Source organism: Lactuca saligna, chromosome 8 (genome assembly GCF_052625555.1).
Source record: "Lactuca saligna cultivar CGN05327 chromosome 8, ASM5262555v1, whole genome shotgun sequence".
NCBI lineage: Eukaryota > Viridiplantae > Streptophyta > Magnoliopsida > Asterales > Asteraceae > Lactuca > Lactuca saligna.
Genome location: NC_136424.1, coordinates 52,071,183 through 52,096,698, shown reverse-complemented (window position 1 = coordinate 52,096,698; position 25,516 = coordinate 52,071,183). Strand labels below are relative to the sequence as shown.

The following is a 25,516-nucleotide window of genomic DNA, read 5'->3' as shown; positions in this document are numbered from 1 at the left end:
TTCGCTATATGATCTAAAATACTATATGTTTTTTTTATTAATAGGTACATGACTTGATCTTTTATTAAGATATATTTGCCAGGCCAAATATTACATTTTCTTAGTAATGCAAGAGCATTGTTTGATTCTTAAACTTTTTGCTAATCATGGTCTACATACACCTTTGTTTGAATGCAGAAAACTTCAAAATATATATATATATATATATATATATATATATATATATATATATATATATATATATATATATATATATATATAAGTTCTATTTATTATTGTTTACTTTGATGGATTACATGACTTATCTTTTACAAGATTAGGTATCTACATTAACCATTGTTTTTTCTTAGAACGATTATTAATTTTATAAATAAATTAATTAATTAATAAAAACAACTATAGGGAAACTGATCTGAGTAGAAAACTATGCCAACACTAAAAGTAAGATCTTGTTTTGGGAGCTAAAACATTTGAGCTTTTTGTTAAAACAAATAATAATAATAATAAATCATTCTTTAATTTGAAATAAAGTAACTTGAAGTGAAATAAATAAATAAAAATGAAAAATGTGAGGAAATCATAATAATAATAATAATAATCTTCATATCAGTTGGAATTTTTAAAATAATAAGTTTTTAATATTTAGCGAAGTATTTTTGTTAGAAGTGTCATTTGCGTCAATGAGTGAAACTTAAATTTGACTAGAGATTTGACCAAATTAGTGACTAGGACTAAATTTGTTGAGGTTAGGATGGAGAGAGACCATTTTGGAAGCTATTGGCAATTCCTTAGCTAGTTTGGAGACTTTTTTAGAGAGTTTTATAAGGAGGGACTAAAAGCATGTAAGTGCAAAAGATGGATCTATTTGAAACCTTCTTCTTCCTCATTCCTTTCTTCACGTAAATCAGCCCCACTTCTCTCAAATTTATTGGATTTCCCACCATTAATGTATAGATTTTAATGTTTGAAAATCCCACTAGAAGATTTGTCAAAATTCTTTCTCAAATAGCAACTATATGTAGTTTTCTAATCGTTTCTCTTTTCGATTTCGTGTTATTTGTTGAAATTTATGTTGTGATTTCACTCCAAAGTCCATCTTCATGCTCCATCTAACTAATGGTTGTGAGATTTGGATGATTGAAGATGTTTTGATGAGTTTTTCAAACACTAGTAAGAAAAATCTGAATCTATTTGTTATAATCTAGCTTTGAGCTTGAATTTAATGCAAAATGTGACATTTCTATTTTCACTATCCGAAAAATCCTTTTTTATTTATCCTTATTTAGAAACATAGTTTATTTATAAATGTGAAATTTATCCTATAAAAATATTTCCGAAGAAATGTTTTTTTATTAATTATTAAAAACTTTAAGATATCATAAATAAAAATAGAAACATAAACATAAACATAAACATAATCATTAATGGCCTAATAGTATCTAATTGTACCAATGGCCTAAACTTCTCGAATCTCTTTGCAAATTGTACCTTCGTACCATTACGTGTGATACAAAAAAACTTAATGGGTCAGGATTGAGAGTCTAGTGAGCACATAGGGTTTTCAATCCACAATATTATAATTATATAGTTTTCACAATAGACAAATAACCTCAGTTACCTATTCTCGTTGTTCTCACTCTATCACCTTTAAAATGCTAAACTCAAGAGACCTACCTTAAAGGATCTCTATGAGTAGACAATACTACTTCGGGAATTCCATAACAATATGTGTTGATAAGGAAACCCTGGGGAGATAGAATACCCAAATAAACAACTTTCCTTTTCTTTGAAAAGTATGATCATTAACACCACATGTTGGTACTCCACCAAACTATCAAGAATAGTTAGTGGTCATCACTTATACATTGCTAGATGACTGGTCCAGTAACACAATGTGTGGCCTCTTACTATTATTTTATTTTCCCAAAACCCTTTACTACCCAGTGTAAACATAAATATGATAAAGTAATTTATATAGTAAAATCATATCATAGTATTGCTTATACCACATATATCAGGTACAAAATAATAAGCACATATAACATTCAAAGATACTTCATATCTATGTATAAGCTAAAAGTAACTATGCACTCATCTTGTTTTAAGGTGAAGACTTAGAGTTATATCAACACTCCAAATGCGCTTCAACTTTTCTTTCAAAAGAACATTGACGTAAATATTACTACGTTCAGTCATTGTTTATATTATTCGCGTCCATAGTTATAGTTTCTTTAGATTTATCAATAATCCCAAACGAAACACCGACTTATAGTTGATAAGAAACAACCAGGTAAAATCGTAATTGAGGTAGGATCCGTTTGGCATATAAAGATATATTGTTTGGAAAATCCACTTTAAACACCTACCTAATCTTACATGATCATCATCCCTATAAGTAGATCAATCAGTATAACGACTGGTATTACTGATAAATTTCATTTATAAGTTCATAATAATGATTATAAACATAAATTAAGTTATACGTAAAGCACTGGAAGTATAACTCAACTTATAGATTGTTTGACGAAAAACAGACATTATGTAGGCAGAACTTTGATACCAAAAAATCTAATTCTCGTGGATCTCTAGTGCTATAAAGCTTTGCTACTAACGTCTCAGTTTTTCCTTTTAAAAGACATGGTTTTCTAGAGAAAACTTAGAACTATGTGGCCAGAACTTTGTCATTGAATCTTTCTTCTAAAATATTCTTGCAGCGCTTCATCGCTCAGCTTACTATACTAAAACTATAGAAAGAGAATTCGAATCATGAGGGACCAAAATGCTCAAGGTGAGAAGAGAAAAACTCTTGAAAGAGACTTTGTGCAAGAAATATGAGAGCCTAGAGCCTCATATTTATAATAATTGCATTTTCAAAAAGCACTCTTGATAGTTACTTAAACGACTAAACGACCCTTTATAATACTATTTTAAATAGATTTAACGATATTTGTAATAAACTAATGTCAAACGTATTCAATATTCGTCTTATATCAACCAAATCTTTGATACCTTTCTAATGATATATATATATATATATATATATATATATATATATATATATATATATATATTATGCTTTATTTTACTATGTAAATATGCTATTATAAATCATAACTTTTCATACGAACTTTCTTCTCATTATGAGGACATCAACTTTCATTTAGACTCCATTGGCTAATTCTCATTCTATCTCAACTTTACAAAACTGTATTGAATTCAACCTGGATTTTGTTTTGAGATTAACTGTATAAGCTGGACCAAACTACCACTTTTAATAGCTTTTTGTAGCTTTCTCTGTGAACTTGTTGCTTTTCTCATAGCTTTTTCGAAAGCTGACCGAAATACCCTTGCAGTAAAAAAAAAAATTGGTGTAAACATTGTTAAAGTAAGCCATGTCAAAACAAGTTTCACTTTTGGCATCTGTTTACAGGACCTAAGGAAGATGACGTATGACATGCTCCTTTTAATACTCACCCGTAGCTTTACTTGACCAGTGTGTGTGTGTGTGTGTGTGAGAGAGAGAGAGAAAGAAAGAAAGAAAGTATTGGACAAGGTTTAATTTGTGTTTGGTGCCTACATGACTTTGTGTAGACTTTCACTTTTTATTCAAAAAGCCCACTTAAAGAGATAGAGCAAAGTTCCCAAAAAATCCTTGTCTTCTAGTGTAAGCATGTGTGATCCCTTTTGACAAAAATAACAGATTTTTATAGAACATTGGGAACATATGCACATGTTTACCAATAAGACATCACCAATCCATAGAACCACGAAAAGCTCACAGGACCATGCTCTTTTTAGATGTTTGAACACTGGTTTGACCAACATACCCCTCTTGCTTTAATTCTCGACCCCAACAAATAAAACATGTCTCAAAAACCAAGCCAAAAATGATATTTTTGACAAGAATGAGTTAAAAATGTTATTTTTACAAATACTAGCATTAAATACAAGTTTTGTCCAAAAGAGGGTCTAAAATGTTATTTTTACTAAACTTGGGCCTTAATTGTATATATTTTGGCTTAATGGGCCAAAAATGTTATATTTTACAGAAGTGGGCTTTTTATGTCATTTTAATAAATATTTGAACCACTACTAGCAAAATAATAACAAACGGGCTAATTTTGACGTTATCATGTTATTGGGCCTTAGTGACCCATTTATATGATTGATAGGTCCTGAATACTATTAATATGTTTATTGGGCCTCATTGACCCATTAATATGCGTGACAGACGTTGGATACTATTTACATACAATTTGGGACCGTAAATACCTTACATGTGAAATGGGCCTCGGTTGTCCTTTTACATATATTTTGGGTCCATGTTATATAATCTCGTTCCTTTCGGGCCTGGAAATGACTTATATGTTTAATGAGCCTCCGTGGTTTGTTTACATGGTTCAATGGGCCTGGAATGAGTTTTATATGTTTCTCTTCACGTAAATTCGATTAAGGATCTAGTGAGACAAGTCAGTTGACACCTATTGAGTGTACGATCGTAGCCTGTAGTTATTACTATAGTCTCTTGGAAGGAGAGCGGGGGGTTTGTGTATAGATGTATATGGGGATGATACCCCACACCTGAGCTGTTCGCTACAGTTAGACTACACCAGTCTAGGGTGACGAAAACCTTGTTATATTTTCCATTGGCGTTTAACAACGCCAAGACAGGCGAAATTGTCATTAATTAGTATGGTTATAACGACTCGCTTAGAGGAATATTCTAACGGATGTTTTGCTATATTTTGTTTCATCACACCTTAATCATTTTGGCATTTAATATTCAAACACAATACTCGATTTAAACAATGTATGTTGTATTATTACATGTGTGATGATGATGATGTTTTGTTTCAATTATATACTATGTGATAATACTACAATGATGAAGTCATGCGCAAGCCCCCGGAAGTTTCCACCGTCTGGTTCGGGGGGTGACAGATTGATATCAGAGCATTGTTTATAGTGAACTGGCATATCTAATCATACTGGATATGCAACTATAAATACAATGGGACTAAAACCCTCTGAATAAGATGATACTTAAGTATGCAATAAAACAATAACACTAAAAGTCTTTGGAGTAAATTGAACACTTTGATTAAACTTGGACAATTATGTAGTCATATTGGAAATAAATATAGCATGATCAACTATATTTATTTAAAATATGACCAACATGTGTTTGGGAGTAATCATGGCGAGAAATGGATCTAGAAGCTTACCTCGTATCCAAGAACTCTAAGGAACTTAAACTTAAACAATTAAAATACTATAAAATTATTTTGGGAACACTATATACATACTCTTCTTACACGTCTCTCACCCCTCGTGAAGATACTGTGGCTATATTTCACCATCCTAGAGATCCCTATTTCCCCAACCAGGGGAATGGTGGATGGTTGGAGCCAGAGGAAAAACCAGAGGAAGAGCCTATAGGAGGATTGACAGAACCGGTAGCTGACTCAGATGAGGAGGAGGATTCTGGCAGCGACACATATGACTCGGACGCGGAGTCCGAAGTCATTGATTCGCCCTACATGGCCAGGGTGCCCCTATACAGGATGCGCCATAAATGGTTTCATAAGACCTAATGGGCCGTAAACTATAATCATGGACTTCTTTGGGCCGTGAACTCTCATAAGGTCCTAATAGGTCGAAATTTTTTTATTTTGGGCCTCATGAATTCGAACTAGCTCAAGAAAGGGCCCAAACTATCTCATTCCTTTTTTCCTTGCCCCATTCTCGGCCCAGTTAAAACAAAAAAAAAAAAAATCAAAAATATGGAAAATCCTTAAGAAGACACCTCATTATTAGCTAGAGGACACCCAAGTTAATTACATCCCAAATAACTATTCTAATATTCTACTAAAATATGTAGATATGTTAGAATATTTTAATATTTTACTTGAATTTTTAGATTTGTTAGAATATTCTAATATTCTGTTAGAATTTTTCGCAATATTCTAATAGAATATTTTAATATTCTAGTAGAATATTCTAACATTCTAAAATTTTGATTTGAATATTTACAGTATAATATTCTATTAGAATATTTCATGTATATTTAATAAAGCGGTAATTTTTTTTTTAATAAAAGAAATGACGAAAATAACATTTAAAAAGATTTATATATTCATAGTTATATTCTCAAACTTTTTGGCAACTTTGCTCCTCATTCTTTGATCATTTTGACACTTTTGGTCCTTGCAATCAATAATTTTACACTTTTTAAGAACCTTTTAATATTTAAAGTTTGGTCACAAAACTTTAATGGTTAGACAACTTTGATCCGTTTTCGAAAAAGTTGCTAACTCCTACCTCTTTAATTCTTTAGCCATTTTGACACTTCGGGTCCTTACAGTAAAAAATTTTACATTTTTTTCGTAAAAGCATGAAAAAAAACGGTCCGGCGCAAAGCCTGGGCTTTTCATCATTGCACTTTCTACGTCTATCATGTTTGTCGATTCGAAAACATCATTGAAAGCTTCTGGCCCCCGCGTAGCGAGGGTAAACTTTCTAGTTATTATTATTATTATTATCATTATTATTATTATTATTATTATTATTATTAAAGATGTGAAAATTTTTAACAGTTCTTTCCTCTTATTTTCCAGTTATTGGCTGGATTTTTTTTTAGTTTTGGTCCCGTAAATTACATTCCCAGTCCCTCTATTTTTATTTGTGTCACTTTGTTAATCCATTAAAGTATTTTTGTTTGTCTGCCACTTTTTTAATTTATTAATAGGATAAATCTATATATTGTAATTTTAATGGACTTACTTTTTCGTGGCATATCTTAATGTATCCCACGTGTGCCATTTTCTCCGTTCTCTCCATAAACCCACCGCCTTAGGTAACCTTCGTGTCACAAAGCCAGAGAGAGAGAGAGAAAAGGCAGCAGATGTGTCGCTATTGTCGGTCCAGAAAGAAATGACAGTAGCCGATGAAGACGACGATCGATTGGCTTCCGATATTGACTCTGAGTCGGGATCGGAGTCGGGGTTGGGGGAATTCAGTTTGTTCTTCAGATGATGTAAGCCTTTCGCTTCCCACTTCCTCGATTGAGCGTTGGGTAGCTCGCAGTCTCCTCAGAGAAGGAGTTTTCGGTAACTCTCCTTCTTCTACCTGTGTCACCGTCGACGGTGCTTCTGTTGCTTCCATTTGAAGCTGACGGCGTTTTGTCACCTACCTAATCCCTTCTCCATTTCATTAGTTATATATCATGTTTTATTTGGGTGTTATCGCTTCCAGAAACTGCTATCATGTTTTATTTGGGTGTTATCCCCTCCAAAAACTACTTATTTGATTCTATTTTGATTTTATTTTACCTCTTCGTGGGTAGTTCTTTGGTTTAGCACACCACGTGTTTGATGAAATGTTTGATTCAATTAATATTATAAATAAATCCTTTTTTGTTCAATTTTTAAATCCAACCTCCTGCATACCCGACAATCTGAATGAGGTACGCTTCAGCCCGAAATTCTTCACTCCGTATCAACTTGCTTCTCTGATTTCTCATCCATTGAATAACACCATGATGGGCATGAGTAGATGTGTAGCAAAACAAAACTTTTGTTTTGAGCATAGCTGATAATTTTTGGAAGGATACAGAAGTAAGAAAGGTTTCCGTTACGTATTTATATAGCAATTTAAACACTTTTTAAAAGTAAGAAAGGTTCATGTCACATATTTATATCACAATTCAAACTGGTGTTTCTTTTCTTATTGTAGGAATTAGTAGTTTCTTCTTTAGGTTCGTTTAGCCTCATCTTGGTCTCCTTACGTTTTTATCCTCTTCTGATGTAGGGTTGATGGCCGTTTTTTTCCCATGCCATTCAATGTGTTCGTATAAATTCATACTTCAGGTATCTATCGTTACACAGCTTTATAAATTTTAGCCCCAAATTTATACCAAAAGCATGGAAGTAATAGTCTATTGGCAAATTAGTCTTACGATTTCTCTTATAATATGGAAAACCCAAAATGTGATGGATCCCTTATTTTGCAGATCACAGTTTCAAATAGATCCCTTATTTTATACCAAAAGCATGGAAGTAATAGTCTATTGGCAAATTTATACCAAAAGCTGGGTGGAATTGGAAAAGATGGGGGTACATATAAAAAACCCACCAAAGGGCTTGTAGCCCAGCGGTATCAGGTGGTGCCCTTACTCTTTGAGGTCGAGGGTTCAAGTCTCGTCGTGGACATAGGTGGAATAGGTGTTGTTAGCTTAGAAGTACATAAGATTTGCCGGTTCAAAAAAAAAAAACATATAAAAAACCCCTTAAATTAAATGTAAATAAGTGAAAGACTATATCATTTGCTTATATTGCAGAGCTCCATTACAAACCAATAAAATTATCTATCAAGTCAAATGATAAAAAAAATATTTAGCGTTGCATATATAAACAGAGTTAGATACATCATGTACCGACGACGACGGCGGTGGCGATATCTGATACGAGGAGGTGCTGGTGGTCGTAGTCTTCGCAGAGAAGAAGCAAGAGGTGTTGGAGGAGATCGTGATGGTTTGAAAATCACAAACTTGGATCTGAACGTCAAGAATAGTGAAGAGGGCAGTAGAACAACGACGATCGAAAGAGGTGAAGGCATTCTTTCAGAAGCGATAATGTTGCCGGTGGTAGTGGTATTGGTGGGGGTAATGCAGGCGTTCGAATTTATAATATCTGATTCATAAAATGTTGTTCCAAATTTATAATAATAATATTAATATTAAAATATAAAAATATTTTAAAATCGATTTTATATAGCCGTTCGAATTTATAATGTAGTCCGAATGTTAAAATTTTGTACGAAATTTAAAATAATAATAATGTTGAAATATAATAATAATAATAATAATAATAATAATAATAATATAATTATAATAATAATAATAAATTAAAAAATAATTTAAAAAAAAAAAAAAAAAAAAAAGACAACCCGGTAGGTGATCAATGATTCCATCCTAGCAGGTGGTTCGGTTAAGCATGGCAACCCAGTAGCAGCTCCAGCTCCTTCTTTGCCTTCAGTTTTGGAATCCCGGCTCCATGAACCTAATCAAGAATTAAATGTGAAAACTAATGATGCACCAATTGGTTTTCGGGTGGTTTTGGAAGGTTATCGGGTATTGTTGATTCAGAAGATAATTTAACTCATCCTCCAGGATTTTCTAATAGTAACAGCTTGGCTGGTTGTTCGGATGCTTCGTATAATAAAGGGTCTTTCTTAAGTGAGATCTAAAAAACAATGGAGATGGGAAAGGCAATGGGATACGATTTGGAGGGATGTTATGATCGGGTAAAAGAAATTGTTGAAGGGGCCGGAGATAAAATAATGTTGAGATGAATTGTCTCTCCATCAATATTCAAGGAGCGGGTTGTATACATAAACGGACTTAGGTTCGGAACTTGTGTCTTAAAAATAAGGTGAATTTGTTGGCTATTCAAGAAACGAAGATGGAAGTTATTGATGTTTGTATGGCTCGGTCTTTTGGGGGGAATAATTCTTTTTCCTACGCTTTCTCTCCTTCTCGTGGAGCTTCGGGTGACATTCTTCTTCTTTAGGATTTGGATTTTGTCTCTTTTAAATACTCCCATATCTCGGATTCTTTTACGGCTATCGAGGCGATATGGGCTTCTTCGGGTCTTCCGGTCATGTTTATTGTGGTTTACGCTCCGCGAGGGGCTGATTCCAAGCGTCTTCTATGGGATAAATCCAGCTTATTAATTCTTTCCAAGGTGACTATGTCTTGATGGGTGATTTTAATGAGGTTCCCGATGATTCGGAAAGATTTGGTTCTATGTTTCACTCTAATACAGCCAGGAGTTTCAACAATTTTATTAAGCAGGCGGGTTTATTCAATGTTCCTCTTGGTGGTCCTCGTTTTACATGGAGTGACAAGCGGGGTTCAAAATTTAGTAAGTTGGATAGATTTTTAACTTCTCGGGGTATTTTGGATGCTTTTCCCCATTTGACAGGTATGGTTTTGGAGAAGTATACTCCGGATCATAGACCTATTTTACTTTCGGAGCATAGAGTTGATTATGGGCCTACTCCCTTCCGTATCTTCTATTCTTGGTTCCAATTCGAAGGGTTCGATGATGTTGTCAGAAATTCGTAGTCCCAAGATCAGAATTTAACCAAGGTTTCGCATCCTTCGGTTAAATTTAAAAAAGAAGCTTCAACTACTTAAAGCAAATATTCATATTTGGAACACATCTTCTAGGGCCAAAATGGGTTCTAAACGCATGGAACTCCAAACAATGTTAGAATCAATTGATTCTTCTCTCATGACGGATAGGGGAATGCCTCCTTACGGGAGCAGCGAGTTAATATTCTTAGGAATATCACAGAGCTAGACCATGTTACAAGTTTGGAGTTAGCCCAAAAGGCGAAAATCAAATGGGGCATCAAAGGTGATGAAAACTCGAGTTATTTTCATGGGGTTATAAATAATAAGAGAAGACAAATGGCTATTAGAGGTGTTTTGAAGGATGGGTGCTGGATTGATGATCCTAATACGGTGAAGGTGGAATTTCGTGGTCATTTTCAAACTCTCTTTTCTAAGCAGGAGGGTTCTCGGCCCCGAACTCAAGAATCCCAGTTTTCACATCTGTCGTCTGATCAAATCCAGTTTCTTCATGCTCCGTTTTCTAGAGAAGAAATAAAAAAGGCAGTGTGGGATTTCAGATCTTCAAAAGCTCCAGGTCCTGATGGCTTCACTTTTGTGTTTATAAAGCGGTATTGGGATATTGTTCAGGATGACATTTTTGACATGGTGTCACATTTTCATACGCATTCGTCTATTCCAAAGGGATGTAATGCTTCCTTTTTCACTATGATCCTAAAAATTAGAGACCCAAAGGTTGTAAAAGACTATAGACCTATTAGTTTGATTGGTTGCCAATATAAGATTATTGGTAAACTTCTTGCAAATAGATTGGCCGAGGTTATTGATAGCTTGGTTAGTGTGGAGCAATCGACTTTCATAAAAGGCAGACAGATTTTGGATGGTCCGTTTCTTCTCAATGAAATTGTAGCATGGAATAAAGCTTCTAAGAATCCGGTTTTGATATTCAAAGTGGATTCTGAAAAAGCTTATGATTCGGTTTCATGGGATTATTTTCTTGAAATCATGTGAATTATGGGGTTTAGCTCTTTGTGGTGTAATTGGGTTTTGGAGATGCTGTCTTCTGCTACAGTCTCCGTCCTGGTGAATGGTTCTCCATCCCAGGAATTTCAAATGCTTAGAGGTCTGAGACAGGGGGATCCCCTATCTCCTTTTCTTTTTGTCTTGGCCATGGAGGGTTTGCATGTGGCTATTACTAGGGCCCATATAGTTAATGCTTATAGGGGAATCAAGATTGGGGGAATTTCTATTTCCCACCTTTTATATGTTGATGATGTAGTTCTCGTGACAGATTGGAATCAGGAGAATGCACTTCATATTGTACGTATTCTTAGATGTTTCTTTCTAGCTTCGGGTCTGAAAATCAATATTCTTAAAAGCAAGTTGTATGGAGTGGGAGTCACGGCTAATCAAGTGTCTTTTATGGCTAATTGCATGGGGTGTTCCTCGGGCTGCTTTCCGTTTTCACACTTAGGGGTTCCCGTTGGTCAGAATATGGCTAGAATTGATTCCTGGGCTCCTGTTGTTGATTCTTTCCGGAAATGATTGGCGACTTGGAAAGCCAAGTGTCTTTCTTATGGGGAGCGTATGACTCTAGTTAAAGCTGTCTTGGGTTCGGTTGCTAGTTATTTAATGTCCATTTATCCGATTCCTCTTACAGTGATAAAGGAGTTAGAGAGATTGAGATCAGTGTTTTTTTGGGGTGCTGATTTGGATGATCGTCGTATGCATTGGGTTAGGTGGGATAAAATTATGGCCCTGAAAGAAGTTGGTGGTTTGGGAATTGGAAGTCTTTTTGCCTTTAATAAGGCTTTATTATTACGTTGGAAGTGGAGGTTTATTCATAAACTAAATTTATTATGGGTGAGGGTCGTCAAAAGTATATATGGTTTGGGGGATAATAATAATTCTTTGATTCCAAGGAGACAGTGGAAAGGTCCTTGGAATGGTATTACAACGATTGTAAATAATCTCAAGGATAGGGGATTTGATTTCCATAACCTAGCTCCTATAAGAGTTGGGGATGGGGCGTATACTTCCTTTTGGCATGATAACTGGCATGGCAATTCTCTTTCAATTTGCTTTCATCGTGTCTTTGCGTTGGATATGAACAAATAAGCTAATGTCAGGGATCGTTTTTTAATGGTGTGGAACACTGATGTCCTTAGACGTATGCCTAGAGGTGGAATTGAAGAATCTCAATGGCTTTCTTTTTTGGAAGTGGTGGAGGGTGTTCAACTTCAAAAGGTTCCGGATAGATTGGGGTGGACGCTTGATAGTTCTGATTCTTTTTCTGTTTCGTCAGTTAGATTTGCATTGGATAGTGCTCTAGTTACTTCGGATGACAGGGGTACTAGATGGAATAATTGGGTCCCTATTAAGCTTAATATTCTACTATGGAGGATTCAGCTTTATTGTATTCCTACGAGGGAGAGGTTATCGAATAGAGGTGTTATGGTCCCTTCTATCATGTACCCAATTTGCATAGTTGCAGTCGAGACTATTGAGCATCTTTTTGCTAGTTGCTGCGACTAACGGGATATTTGGGGTAGGGTTGCTATATGGTGGGGTTTATCTTTTCCATCGCACATCTCGGTGCAGTCCTTAATCAAATAGTCGGATGGGGTCAATTTGAGTAGAGGTCAACGAAAGGCGTTTGATTCGGTTATTATTATGTCTTTCTGGTGTTTATGGAATTTCCGGAATGCGTCTGTTTTTGGGACAACTTTACCCAAAAAGTCGGGTATTTTTTATGATGTGGTTGAGAAATCATTTTTTTGGATTTCTAATAGATATAGTAGGGTAAACTTACGTTGGACCGAGTGACTTCATACCCCCCTCTCTTGCTACTTCTTTGATGTAATTTTTCTAGCCCCTGGCTAGTTTTTGTTTTTAATAAAGTTCTGCCGTTCAAAAAAAAAAAAAAAAAAAAAAACAACAAAAGACAAAAAATCAAATGAGCAGGGGTGGAATTGGAAAAGATGGGGGGTAAATATAGAAAGCCCCTTAAATTAAATGTAAATAAGTGAAAAGACTATAACATTTGCTTATACTGCACAGCTCCATTGCAAACCAATAATACTCTCCATCCAAGCAAATGATAAAAAATATTTGCCTTTGCACATATAAACAGAGTTAGATACATCATGTACCGACGACGACGGCGGTGGCGATATTTGATACGAGGAGGTGCTGGTGGTCGTAGTCTTCGCGGAGAAAAAGCAAGAGATGTTGGAGGAGATAGTTATGGTTGGGAAATCACAGATTTGGAAGATCTACTGCAATAATGGTAGGAAATTCGCAAATACAGAGGCCGCGGGAAAATCACAGATCTAAAGGCTGATGGAAAATCAAAGATTTGGAGGCTGTTGGAAAGCCGCAGATCTAAATGTCGAGAATAGTGAAGAGGGCGGTAGAACAACAGTGGTCGAAAGAGGTAAAGGCATTCTTTGAGAAGCGATGATGCTGCCGGAGGCGGTGGTATCGGTGGGGGTGATGCAGGCGGTGGAAGGTGTTGACGGTGGTAACGATTGTGTGTTATTCAAAGATGGTGGGAGAGTTGGAAAGGATTTCCAAATTTAAAAGATAGATATGATTTTAACAAAATAAATGTTTGTGTGTTTTTTAGTGTTAACGTTAAATAGATAAAAAATAATAGAATGGTTCTTAAATGGTTCCTAATTTTTTTGTTCTTATTTGAACATTTTATATATATATATATATATATATATATATATATATATATATATATATATATATATATATATAAGCCTGGCCCAATACATTGGCGACTTAGGGCCAGGGTAACAAATAATTGGGGGCATCAAAGAAGTTCAGCTGCATATATATAGTATATATATATATATATATATATAAAATCGGCCCAAAAACTTAGCCCATAATGAAAATTTGCATACGGACGATGAGAGAAAGAAAGCGAGCGGCGGTGGGAGAAAGAAAGAAGGTGCGCCAATTGCCAAACGTTTCGTGCTCATGGAAAAACCAAACGTTTAGTGTATACTGCCTAGAATCCCGTTGGCATCGGATTTGATGGGAAAAATCAATGTGTCTCCCGTATAAAAAGGAAGAACAAGTTTTTCTTTTGTTTCCTTCCAATCGAATTGAGTTTACATACCGATTCTCAGTTTAGTCTTCAAACGCAACCGATTTAATCTGATAGTTGATTTAATCCGATTTGGTTATTTTAAAAGTTAGACAATAGTGATTTGGGTTAGTTTATTCAATCTGTTTGATTTCTTAGTCATCTGCTTCGTTTATAGTTGTCTATTTTAGAAACGGGTGACCTAATTTCTTATCTATTTCATTACAGAAAGTCAAATTTCTCCTCTCTTGTATTTGTACGTGACATTGTTGTTTCAGGAATCATCAAATCATATTTGGGTAAGTTTTAACTTGAAATTTTTGTTTATTTAGGTTCCTTTGATTGTTTTAGAAATCTGATTTAGTGATTTATGTTGCATATATCTGATTTATTCTCCAAAGTTCATATTTTTTTTGTAAGTTTGTTTCTAAAATCTGCTCTATTTCTTATTCATCTGATTTGATTGTTGGTTATTTAAAAATATGTTGACCTGATTTCGTCTCTGTTTCATTACAGGAAATCAAATTTGTCTTCTGTTTGTGTTTATATTTGATTTTGTTGTTTTAGAAATCATTAAAGTATATTTAGGTAAGTTAAAATTTGAAATCTATGTTTATTTAAGTTTTTTTATGGTTTAGAAAAAATCTGGTTTATTGCTTCTCTAAGAGTTTCTATTTGATATTTTAGTTTCAGTTTTTCAGAAATTGAATCTGATTTACATTAATTATTACTGTGTTGTCCAAGTTTGGCCTACAAAATCAAATACAATTCAAATTTCTCCATTGTTTCAACATTCAACAATCAGATTTGGTGAATTTAATTTGAAATCTGTTTTGTGTTCATTGTTCAATAATTGTTGTTTAACTTCTTTTGTTATTATTTATGTAATGTGAAGCAGGAGCTATATTTTTGACATTGTTGACTAAAGACTAGAAGTAGCAGAACTGTAGAAGCCTTATTTCATACAATTTGGTCAGGTTATATCTTTCTTTGCTTAGCTTTTATAACTACATTTGTTGAGTTTTTAATATGCTTCTCCGAAAGCAACCATCATGTGCTCAAAATAGAAAATGAAAGAAAAAAGAACAAGAAGAGGCTAATCAATTAAGAGGGTCTTTGAATAAATTTTTAGTTACGAATCAAAATGGTAATAAAAATAATTCTAATGATCCAATTAATAACCCACCTAGTGCTTCCAATGATTCGGTTGAAATTCCTAATGATTTTGCAAACAATGATTCGGTTGAAATTCCTAATGATTTTGAAAACAATGATTTTGTTGATAAAGGTAAACCAAGTGACTTTAATATTTTTGATCCTAAAGTATGGGGTGATTTAGATTAAAAAATGAAAGATTTACTAATAGAAAAATGACCTAAGAGAGAAATTGATGCCAATACGATTTTTCCAAAAGATTCATTTGGTGGACATTTTTCATGTGATTTTTTTTACTTGTAAATTAAAAATGGTGATTTTTATGATAGAAAATAGTTTGTGTATTCAAAAGAGCTTGATAAGATTTTTTTGTTTTTGTTGTAAGCTTTTTAAAACAATTCGAACTAAAAGTAATTTGGCAACCGAAGGAATTAAAGATTGGAAGCATCTTAGTGAAACATTAAAAAAACATGAAAATAGTTCTAACCATATGATTAATTTAAGAATATGGACTGAAACACGAATTAGGTTAAATAAAAACTGTAGCGTCCCTAATATCACAACTAAAATTTTCTTTTTAAAACGTTACCAAAACCATATTTATAAAAACCGTATCATAAGTCATAACATAATTTCATAGCATTAATTCGAAATACAAACTTATTATCAGAGTAAAACATCCCAGGCTAGCTGATTATGGTGTGTGCACTGCAACCTCTTCGAGCTCCTCTTTTGAAAACTGAGTACCTGAAACCAAAAACTGAAACTGTAAGCACGAAGCTTAGTGAGCTCCCCCAAACTACCACATACCATACAATAATACATAAAGCACATACTGGGCCTTGCCCACTGCAGCGGACCGAGGTCCGGACTAACTGGGGCCTTGCCCACTGCATCGGACCGAAGCCCGGAAACTGACTGGGACCTTGTCCCCTGCATCGGACCGAAGTCCAGACTAACTGGGCCTTGCCCCTTGCATCGGACCGAAGCCCGGAAACTGACTGGGACCTTGTCCCCTACATCAGACCGAAGTCCGGAAACTGACTGAACATAGCATAGCATAACATATCAACTAGCATGAACACATATACTGCATACTGCTTCGGGCATATACTGCATACTGCATCGGGCCGTAGCCCGGAACACATAACACATAACACATAAATCATGTCTGAGCCACGAAGGCATCAAACATACTGACTACTGCCTCGGACCGAAGTCCGAAAGCTACTGCTAACTGAACGGGCCAACATTGTGGCCTTAGACCCGTTCCTACTGGAAGGAAACTCACCTGAACTGCTGAATTCTACTGATAACCCTCGGACTGCTAACCAACCACCATCTGAAACGCTGCTCCTCTAACTCTCCGAGCTACCAATAACAAAGCGACACTTAGCCTGACAGTCCTCTAAAAGTCAACTAACTCAAATCTGATCCAAGTCAAAGTGCTGGCCAAAGTCAACCTTCCATGTTGACCCTACTCGCCGAGTCAGCCTACTGACTCGCCGAGTTCACTGATATCCGAGTTCTATCCTGTCCAACTCACTGAGTCCCCACTCAACTCACTAATCTGAGCCTTGACTCGAAGGGTTTGGGGTTTCGCAACTTGACTCGCCGAGTCCAAGAACAGACTCGCTGAGTCCAAGGAAATCTTCAACAGACTCGTCGAGTTGTTCATCCAACTCGTCGAGTTCGCTTCCATCTTCATACTACTCGCTGAGTCCACTCAAAGGACTCGCCGAGTCTATTCAGTCCTTAATCCATGCAGTGGCTTTTCGAGCCAAACAGGGCTTCCAACTCATAGATCCATACTTCTGAGGCCTATCCCTCACGTAAAGTGGCAAACTTTACGTGTAGATAAAGAGATCTAGGCTTAAAACAATCCAAACTAGGGTTTAAGACAAGGAGGCTTTACTATCAACCCAAGAACAAATGCTTTATGACTTTCTAGGCCAAGATACACTCAGATCTGAAGTAGCAACTTCAGACCTGGGCTTCTAACTCGAAATAGTTCTTAAGCATGGCATAAAAGCCCCAAATCTCATAGCCAAGGTTAATCTATTAAACAAAAGAGGGAAGGTAACGATTTATTACCTTTAAATGCTTAGAAATGCTCCACCAACTCTGGATCCGAGGCCCCCTTCTTGCTCCACTATGACTATCTTCTTTCTCAAGCTCCAAAAAGCTTCACCAAGGGTAGATCTTGCTCCAAAAACGATTATGACGGCTAGGGTTTAGTGTTCTGTGTTAAAGAGGCAGTAAAGGAACCCTAGGGGAGAGAATGAGACTTTTAAATAGGCTCAAAGTCCCGGATTTAGAGTTTTCCTCGCTCAGACCAGACTCGCCGAGTCACCTTGGCCGACTCGCCGAGTCGGTCGCTTACTCCTCAACCCGGATCCCGCTCAGACTCGCCGAGTCTCCCCTTAAAATTGGGGTTTTCTTTCTTTTCTTGGCTTTCCAAACTGTGGGTGTTACAAAAACGAAACAATTGACAAAGAAATTCAAGAAATTATAAAATAAAAAAAAAGATGCCGAACATTGGAAAGAAGTTATAGTTATAATTATTTCTATTGTAAAATGTTTAGCAAAAAATAACTTGGCTTTTCATGGTACAAATGAAAAAATTTATGAAAACTCAAATGGCAATTTTTTAAGTGTAATTGAATCGATTGCGGAGTGGGATCCAGTAATGAAATAACATTTTCGAATGATTAAAGACAAAGAAACACATAATCATTATCTTAGTCATAAAATTCAAAATGAATTAATTGAAATGTTAGCATCCGAAGTAAAAAAGTGCAATTATTAAAAAAATCAAAAATGAAAAATATTTTTCTATTATTCTTGATTGCACTCTAGATACAAGTCACCAAGAACAAATGACTTTGATTATAAGATGTGTAGATTTGGAAAGTGTTCCGTTAAAAGTAGAAGACTTTTTTTTTTTTACAATTTTTAGTTGTAGAAGATACATCCAGTCTAGGTCTTTTTAATGTTATACAAGATGCCCTAAAATCTCTTGATTTGGATATTAATTATGTTCGTGGTCAAGGGTATAATAATGGGGCGAATATGAAAGGTAAACACCAAGGTGTTCAAAAACGGTTGTTTGATGTAAATAATAGAGCTTTTTATATGCCTTGTAGATGTTATAGTTTAAATTTAGTTCTGTGTGATATGACAAATTCTTGCCAAAAAGCAAAAACTTTTTTGGTACATGTCAAACAATTTATAATGTTTTTTTCTAATTCAACAAAAAGATGAAGTATTTTACTTGAGTTTATAGATGATCTAACACTTAAATCATTATCAGCTACTCGTTGGGAAAATCATATTTAATGTGTTAAAGCAATAAAAACACAATTTCTCAAATAAGAAAAGTTTTAAAAAATTATCTAATATAAGTGATAATAGACAAGTGTGTAGAGATGCTGATTCACTAGTAAATGGTGAATTTTCTAGTTTTGAATTCATTTTAAGCTTAGTTATATGGTATGAAATTTTGTACAAAATTAATTTGGTAAGTAAAAAGTTACAATCCAAAGAAATGCTTCTTGATGTTGCTGTAAAAAATTTAGAGGGATTAATTAATTATTTTGAAGGATATAGGGAAAATGGGTTTGACTTTGTTATTAGTGAAGCAAAAGAAATAGCAAATAGTGTTAAAGTTAAACCCGAATTTACTCAAAAACGCAATTCTAAAAGAAAAAACAATTTGATGAAATTCCAAATACCAAAAGACACTACTAGAAAAAAACCCTTTAATGACGCGCAAACAATGACACGCGGTGATTTACGATACGCAAAAGCATGTACCCTTAAAATAATGTCATCTCTTCTAAAATTTGAAGGATAAACGATACGCTTTTGTACGCGCCCTAGAATTAATGTCCAACAAAAAAAATTAAAAACACGGAGGGCACTTACTTAAAAATGGGCGTCGTTTAGAAATGTCGCTTTATATTTTTTGAATGAAAGGCGCTTTCTCCTCTTTTGCAGCGGGGGGAAACGAAAATCCCAAAAGTTTGAAAGGCCGCCATTGTTCTTCTCTACCTTATTTCCATCGTTCTTTTTTTTCTCTCTCTCTCTTAGTCTCTCTCTCTCTCTCTCTCTCTCTAATACACAAAAAAACCCTAATATCATCATCAATCCTCTTTTCTCCCACAACAAAATCGTAATATCACCAAATCTCTGATCCCGTCTTTTGAACTGATCAAACCCGTAGGGGTTCTCGATTTCTCTATGTAGATGTGTGGTGACACGAACAAAAAAAAGAGTGTAGCGCCTCTACCTTTCAATTTCATTTGTCGGTTGCTTCAAATCGACTCTTGCTTTCTCTCTCATAGGGGTTTCTTTATGCGTTCCCTTCACCTCCGTTGATGTCATTTTCTGACTCACCCTCTGTTAATACTATCTATTAATAGCTTTAGTCGTCAGCTCCTGATGTGGGTTTCAATACTTCCATCTACAATATTTCTTTTCGACGATGAAGGTTTCTCATGATTTTTTTGTTGTACTTACAAGCCCTAGGTCTTGATGCATGATGCGTGCGTATCTTGCACCTGATGCATCCCCTCTCCCAGTACCGATCAAGCTTCGGAATGATTGTTATCCCTCCACCTTCCCCTGCGAATACGTTCCCACCTCCCATAATGTCAAACTCCTAAAACTGCCTCCACGATTGATTGAAGTTTTTGTCGGTTAGTCTTGAACCGAAATCAGTTCCACGATTGATTGAAGTTTTTGGAGAAATCTCGGCAGTGAATTTCGTTGAATTCTAGTTCTGAAATATGAAGATTTTAGCTTCGAATCTTATTGAAATGAGTTGAATCATTAATTGAAAATTTCCAGCAAAGTATGGATCTAAATAAGAAGCGAACCAAAACCTTGAAGGGGAAACCGAGGTTTTCAGATTTCAATTTAGTACCGGATGATTGGGGAGCTGATGTTCATCCATGGTTGAGTGTTCTCGCCAAAGCGTATCCATTCCTGGAGGAGCTGCAACTGAAGAGAATGACAGTTTGCTACTCATTGCAGGTAAAATTTCTACTTATATTCTCGATGTTAGAGCTAAATATGTTCTCCAAGGTGCATCAATCACTTTATCTGTTCAACAATTCATATGAATTTGTCAAATTAGGTTGATATTTTAGCTAAATATGTTCTTGATTTATCTTTTGACCAAAATTTCTAAAATCTTGATGAAACTTTTTGTAGATATTTGAGTTGAGTTCAACAGAAGGGCCAGAAGTTGGTCTTTATCTATTCAGAAGAGTAGCTCATTCCAAAATTCTTGTATGTGGAGGAGATGGGACAGCAGGGTGGGTATTGGATGCAATTGAGAAGCAAAGTTACGTTTCACCCCCTCCTATAGCCATTCTACCTGTTGGAATTGGGAGTGACTTGGCTAGGGTTTTGAATTGGGGTGGTGGTTTGGGGTCTGTAGAGAAACAAGGAGGACTTTGTATGATGTTGCAACACATGGAGCATGCTGCAGTTACTGTTCTTGATAGGTGGAAGATTTCTATTGCTAATCATAGGGGTCGACCTCTTCGTGCCCCAAAATTTATGAATAATTATCTTGGTACGCATAATTGCTTTCATTTGTACGCTTAATTGCTTTCATTTATTGTCTTGTTGCATTTATTCATTAGGTTATTGTGAAAATTGTTCCTGTAAAACGTGGTCACAAGCTGAGAATCACATGGCCAATGACACATGGCATTGATCATTACATGGAAGGGCCAAGTAGGTATCTTGGACACTTAATTGGTCATGAAGGAGAAGGATCCCTCTTCTATGTCTTGAAGAAATTGGGTTGGGCAACAAGCTTGTCTGCTGGTGAATCAAACTGGACTGTGGAGTTCTCTTTCTTTAAAGTGGTTATTGAATTAACTGATGTTGGACATGGTTAGTGTTTCCAGTCTTCTGTTTCTCTCTGTGTGTGTGTTCATTTCTTTCATGATTATTTAGATACTGACATCATTTGTAATATATGTTTCATGAAAACACCAGCAAATGCTGAACATATAATTAGGCTCCTTTTCAAATACATTACACTCTTGCAGTGATATGGTGTTTGCAAGTGGATCTATGATGAGGTACCTGAAAATACTAGAAAATATTATCATATCATGTTCATACTCTTTTTTTTTAAAAATAAAATCAAATGATGTTATTTTGTTATATGATCCATATAGCTTTCTGCAATCTGTGAGATGACTTTCCATTATCAGGACAAGATTCCTCTAATTGATTATGTTGTGAAATTTTCATCAAATATGCAGGTATTTGCACTTTTTATCATATTTTTGCTTTACTTATTTGAATAATCATTTTGATTTTGAACAACATTGCAGTTATACCCTTCAAAAGATTGGCTAGTTGGATCATCTTTACCTTCCACTTTTTCCCCCTGAAGTTATTCAGTCTGCACTAAGTGAGATCACACCAAACAATGTAAGGTAGCGTATCATCTATCAATGAGTTTGTTAGTGCTGGCTAAATTTATATGATTTCTCAGTATGCCCTTCTGGTTCCAGAAACATTTGGGAGTCAACAAACTTTGATGGACATACTGAGCTAATAGAGCCATGGTATGGAACTGCATTTTCTGTTGAAAAAATCACTGGCTACACCATTTAGGTATTACTTTTGACTTTTCTTTACATGTGTTTGACTTTGTAATCAGAATTATTTATAATAGCACATGTGTAAATAAATTACAGGAATGGATGAAAAGAGCTCCTGAAGAAGACCTACATTTGCCCTGTTAAAATCCCTAAGTTTATAATGTTCTTGAACATTTTATGCAACATCTAATCATTGTGTGGCATTGGATATTGATATGTCGATGGACGTTGCTACACATGGGGACGAAAAGACGTGAGTTCATATCATTTCTTCGATCAATTATTTACAGATTTGATCCTCCTGCATCACATGATATATATATAGTTGAACATTGTTACTCAAATGTTTTTTTTTTTAATTATATGTTTGCAAAATAAATAAAGAGGAATTCACTACCTTTTATGCCCGGTTCTTCTTTGATCGGAATTGAGTAAGCTTGTCCCTCCATTGTGCTGTGTGAAAAACAACACTTAATGGGTTAAGCACTTGATCTGGAGGAAATGACTTAATGGGTTAAGACAAAAAGTAAGAAAAAAATACCAACATCTCTATAACGTTCTTCAACAGCAGTAATAAGCATGTTTCTTACAAGATTAAACTCCTTGGTTTCAATACAAGGCTCTCCACTTGGTCTGTATAATTTTAAAAAAAAAGTTTGTTTATATAATTAAAAAAAAAGATGAAATATGGGTGTGTTTAACTGTTTATAGTTTATACCGGTCAAGTTCTTTAAAAATTAAACCATTTGGAGAACCCTCGAATGAAACCTTTGCAGATTCAACAACCTTCATCCCATCACTATGTGCCAAGAATTTTTTCACTTGTATTGGCACCTAAAATATATAATATTAATAATAGTGTGGTGTTCTATTTTTCAGAGAAACTGGATGACTAGCTAATCCAAAGGCTTCCATTTACGGATTAGTCGCCTCTTCCTCTTTAATAAAATTAGGGCTTTCATCAAGAAACCTTCAATTGCAGTTGATGACTCAATATTTAAGGGTCCTACTCAGGTATTTTGTTTTCCCAAAACATGAAAATTTGTAAAGTGAGACTGAGAGCCACTTGGTATAAAAAAAAAATACATCTTTTCTACTGCAGTGCCAGAGAGTGTAAAAAACAACTGACCAATTAAACTGTTATCATTTCCAAGATCCTTGTTCTCCTAAACAAAAAGATTCAACATTTTATAAAATTAACCAATTAATGTAATGTAGTACATATTTGCTAATGATTTATATGAAAGAAGGTAAAGTACCACTTTGAGAAATGGTTCCAAGGCAGTCTATTAGTTCTTCTTTGGTCATTCGAATACCAGTGTCTCTACAATAAGGGTAAAAAAAGGTTTATAAATCTCTTGTAGAGTTGTATTTTATGAGGAAAGATTCAAGAATGAAGAAAAGTAAGTAATCTTATGATATTGTGATTGTCCCTTTTTCTGGATCAGGTTTAATTTGGATTTCAAGCTCACCAGCATCTCCAAGTAATGAGGGATCCGTTACACTTAAGAATATCAGCTTATCAAGAGCATCACTTGCATTACTAAAAGAAGGTTTCTTGTTAGAACTTTTGTTTTTAAAAACGATAAAAGATGGAAATCAAGCATGAAACATGTAGACTGTAGAGATGTTTTTACATGTAAATTTATATATTGTAAGAAATATAATTGTAAGACATTAAATTTTATGAAATGGATTATATTTTTTGTATATGATATTTTATTTTATATTGTGAGGCATTAAATGCAAATTTAATTTGAAAATTAGTAAATCTATAAAAAATAATTTTTTTTTAACATTTAAAATTATGATACGCAAACATGCGTGTCATCTTCATTTATGACATGGCCTTTCTTGACAGAGGCTTTCTTGATACGCATTGCGTGTCATTAACACGCGCGTCGTAAGGTTACGACACGCGAATGCGTATCGTTTTCCTTTATGATAGGGCCTTCCTTGATACGCATTGCGTGTCGTAACCGCGCGTCGTAAATGCACGTTATAAATGCGCGTCGTAAATGCGTGTCGTCTATAGACGACGCGCAAAAGCGCGTTGTCTCTCTTTATGACAGGGCCTTCCTTGACACGCATTTGCGCGTCGTCTGAGCGTTTTACGACGCGCAATGAGCGTCGTAAAAGGCCTTTTTTCTAGTAGTGAGAGAACATCAATCTTCTCAAGAAGCATTTAAAAGAGATTATTTTATTATTTTTGTAGATATGGCTCTTGTTCAATTGAAAAGTATATTTGAACAAATGCAATATTTTGAATATATATTTGATTTTTTTTATGGTTCCAAATTAGTATCTTTAGATGATGATGAATTAAAAAAAATATTATTTAAATCGTGAGTCCAATTTGAAAAATAGTGAAGATTATAATATTGATGGAGATGGTTTATTCATTGAGTTACAAATTTTGCAAAAAACGTTGTCGGGTCAAGCTTACAAAAGTGAAAGTCCTTGGACATCTATTCAAATAATGGAGTATGCAAGAAGAATGTATATGTTCCCTAATGTGTTGGTTGCTTATAAGATATTGTTGACAGTGTCGGTTACAGTTGCTTCCGCGGAAAGAAGTTTTTCAAAATTGAAGCTTTTGAAATTGTATCTCCAAAACACCATGAGTCAAAAAACATTGAAAGGATTAGGTTGCGTTTAGTTACGGAAAAACACTTTTCATTTTCCGTTTTTTGTTTTCCCTTTTCGATTTTCGTTTTCCGTTTTCATTTTTCATTGAAAAATTTAGAAAACGCGTTTAGTTAAACTTATTCATTTTTTATTTTCAGTTTTAGAAAATTAGAAAATGTGTTTTTTCTATCGGTTTTCATTTTTAAAAAACGGTAGCGGTGGTAAGGTGTGGGTGCGGGCGGTGACGGTAGTCGGTCGGCAGCGGTGGTGGTGATGACAGGCGATGGTGGTGGCGGTGGCGGTGGCAATTGTGTCAGTGGTGGTGATGACAGGCGGCAGCGGTGGTGGTGGTGCTAGTGACGGGTTAGTGGTGGTGGTGGTGGTGATGGTAGGTCGGTGATTGTCGTGATGGTGTTGGGTGGGTGGGGGTGCGAGTGTGTGTTTGTGGGGGTATGTATGTATGTGTGTGTGTGTTTGTGGGTGGGTGGGTGTGGGTGGGTATGTGTGGGTTGGTGTGTGTGTGTATGGGTGGGTTGGTATGTGTGTGTGTTTGTGGGTTGGTGTGTGTGTGGGGGTGGGTATGTATGTGTTTGTGTTTGTGGGTGTGTGTGTTTGTGGGTGTGTGTGTGTGGATGGGTATGTATGTGTATGTGTGTGTGTGTGTTTGTGGGTGGGTGTGTGTGGGTGGATATATATGTGTATGTGTGTGCGGGTGGGTGTGTGTGTGTGTGTGTTTGTGGGTGGGTACGGGTCGGTGTGTGTGTGGTTATGTATGTATGTATGTGTGTGTGTTTGTGGGTGGGTGTGGGTGAGTGGGTATGTATGTATGTGTGTGTGTGGGTTGGTGTGTGTGTGTGTGTGTGA

General features: G+C 35.3%; 1 protein-coding gene across 4 annotated transcripts; it reads left to right on the top strand.

The window, feature by feature from the left end:
- The first annotated feature begins 6,799 nt into the window (after positions 1 to 6,799).
- LOC145012411 (diacylglycerol kinase 1-like) lies at positions 6,800 to 23,734 on the top strand. Of its 4 annotated transcripts, none has more exons than XM_078971216.1 (13): positions 6,800 to 7,109; positions 14,466 to 14,536; positions 15,136 to 16,160; positions 20,244 to 20,429; positions 20,610 to 20,976; positions 21,047 to 21,302; positions 21,408 to 21,493; positions 21,593 to 21,679; positions 21,752 to 21,851; positions 21,935 to 22,037; positions 22,121 to 22,277; positions 22,904 to 23,038; positions 23,473 to 23,734. In XM_078971216.1, the coding sequence occupies exons 3-6, from the start codon at positions 16,089 to 16,091 to the stop codon at positions 21,118 to 21,120; spliced, it is 699 nt and encodes a 232-aa protein (XP_078827342.1). In that variant the 5' UTR covers positions 6,800 to 7,109; positions 14,466 to 14,536; positions 15,136 to 16,088; the 3' UTR covers positions 21,121 to 21,302; positions 21,408 to 21,493; positions 21,593 to 21,679; positions 21,752 to 21,851; positions 21,935 to 22,037; positions 22,121 to 22,277; positions 22,904 to 23,038; positions 23,473 to 23,734. The 4 variants fall into 4 exon arrangements, with proteins under 4 accessions (XP_078827342.1, XP_078827344.1, XP_078827341.1 ...); XM_078971218.1 differs by having other exon boundaries at positions 21,916 to 22,037; XM_078971215.1 differs by having other exon boundaries at positions 21,752 to 21,856.
- Positions 23,735 to 25,516: the final 1,782 nt, after the last annotated feature.

Excerpts from the sequence above, each read along its gene's own strand:
- LOC145012411 (XM_078971216.1), top strand. The coding sequence starts at position 16,089 with ATGGTGTGTGCACTGCAACCTCTTCGAGCTCCTCTTTTGAAAACTGAG. Across the intron at positions 16,161-20,243 it reads TGAAACCAAAAACTGAAACT|CAAAGTATGGATCTAAATAA; the intron begins GTAAGCACGAAG and ends GAAAATTTCCAG. Across the intron at positions 20,977-21,046 it reads ATTTATGAATAATTATCTTG|GTTATTGTGAAAATTGTTCC; the intron begins GTACGCATAATT and ends TTTATTCATTAG.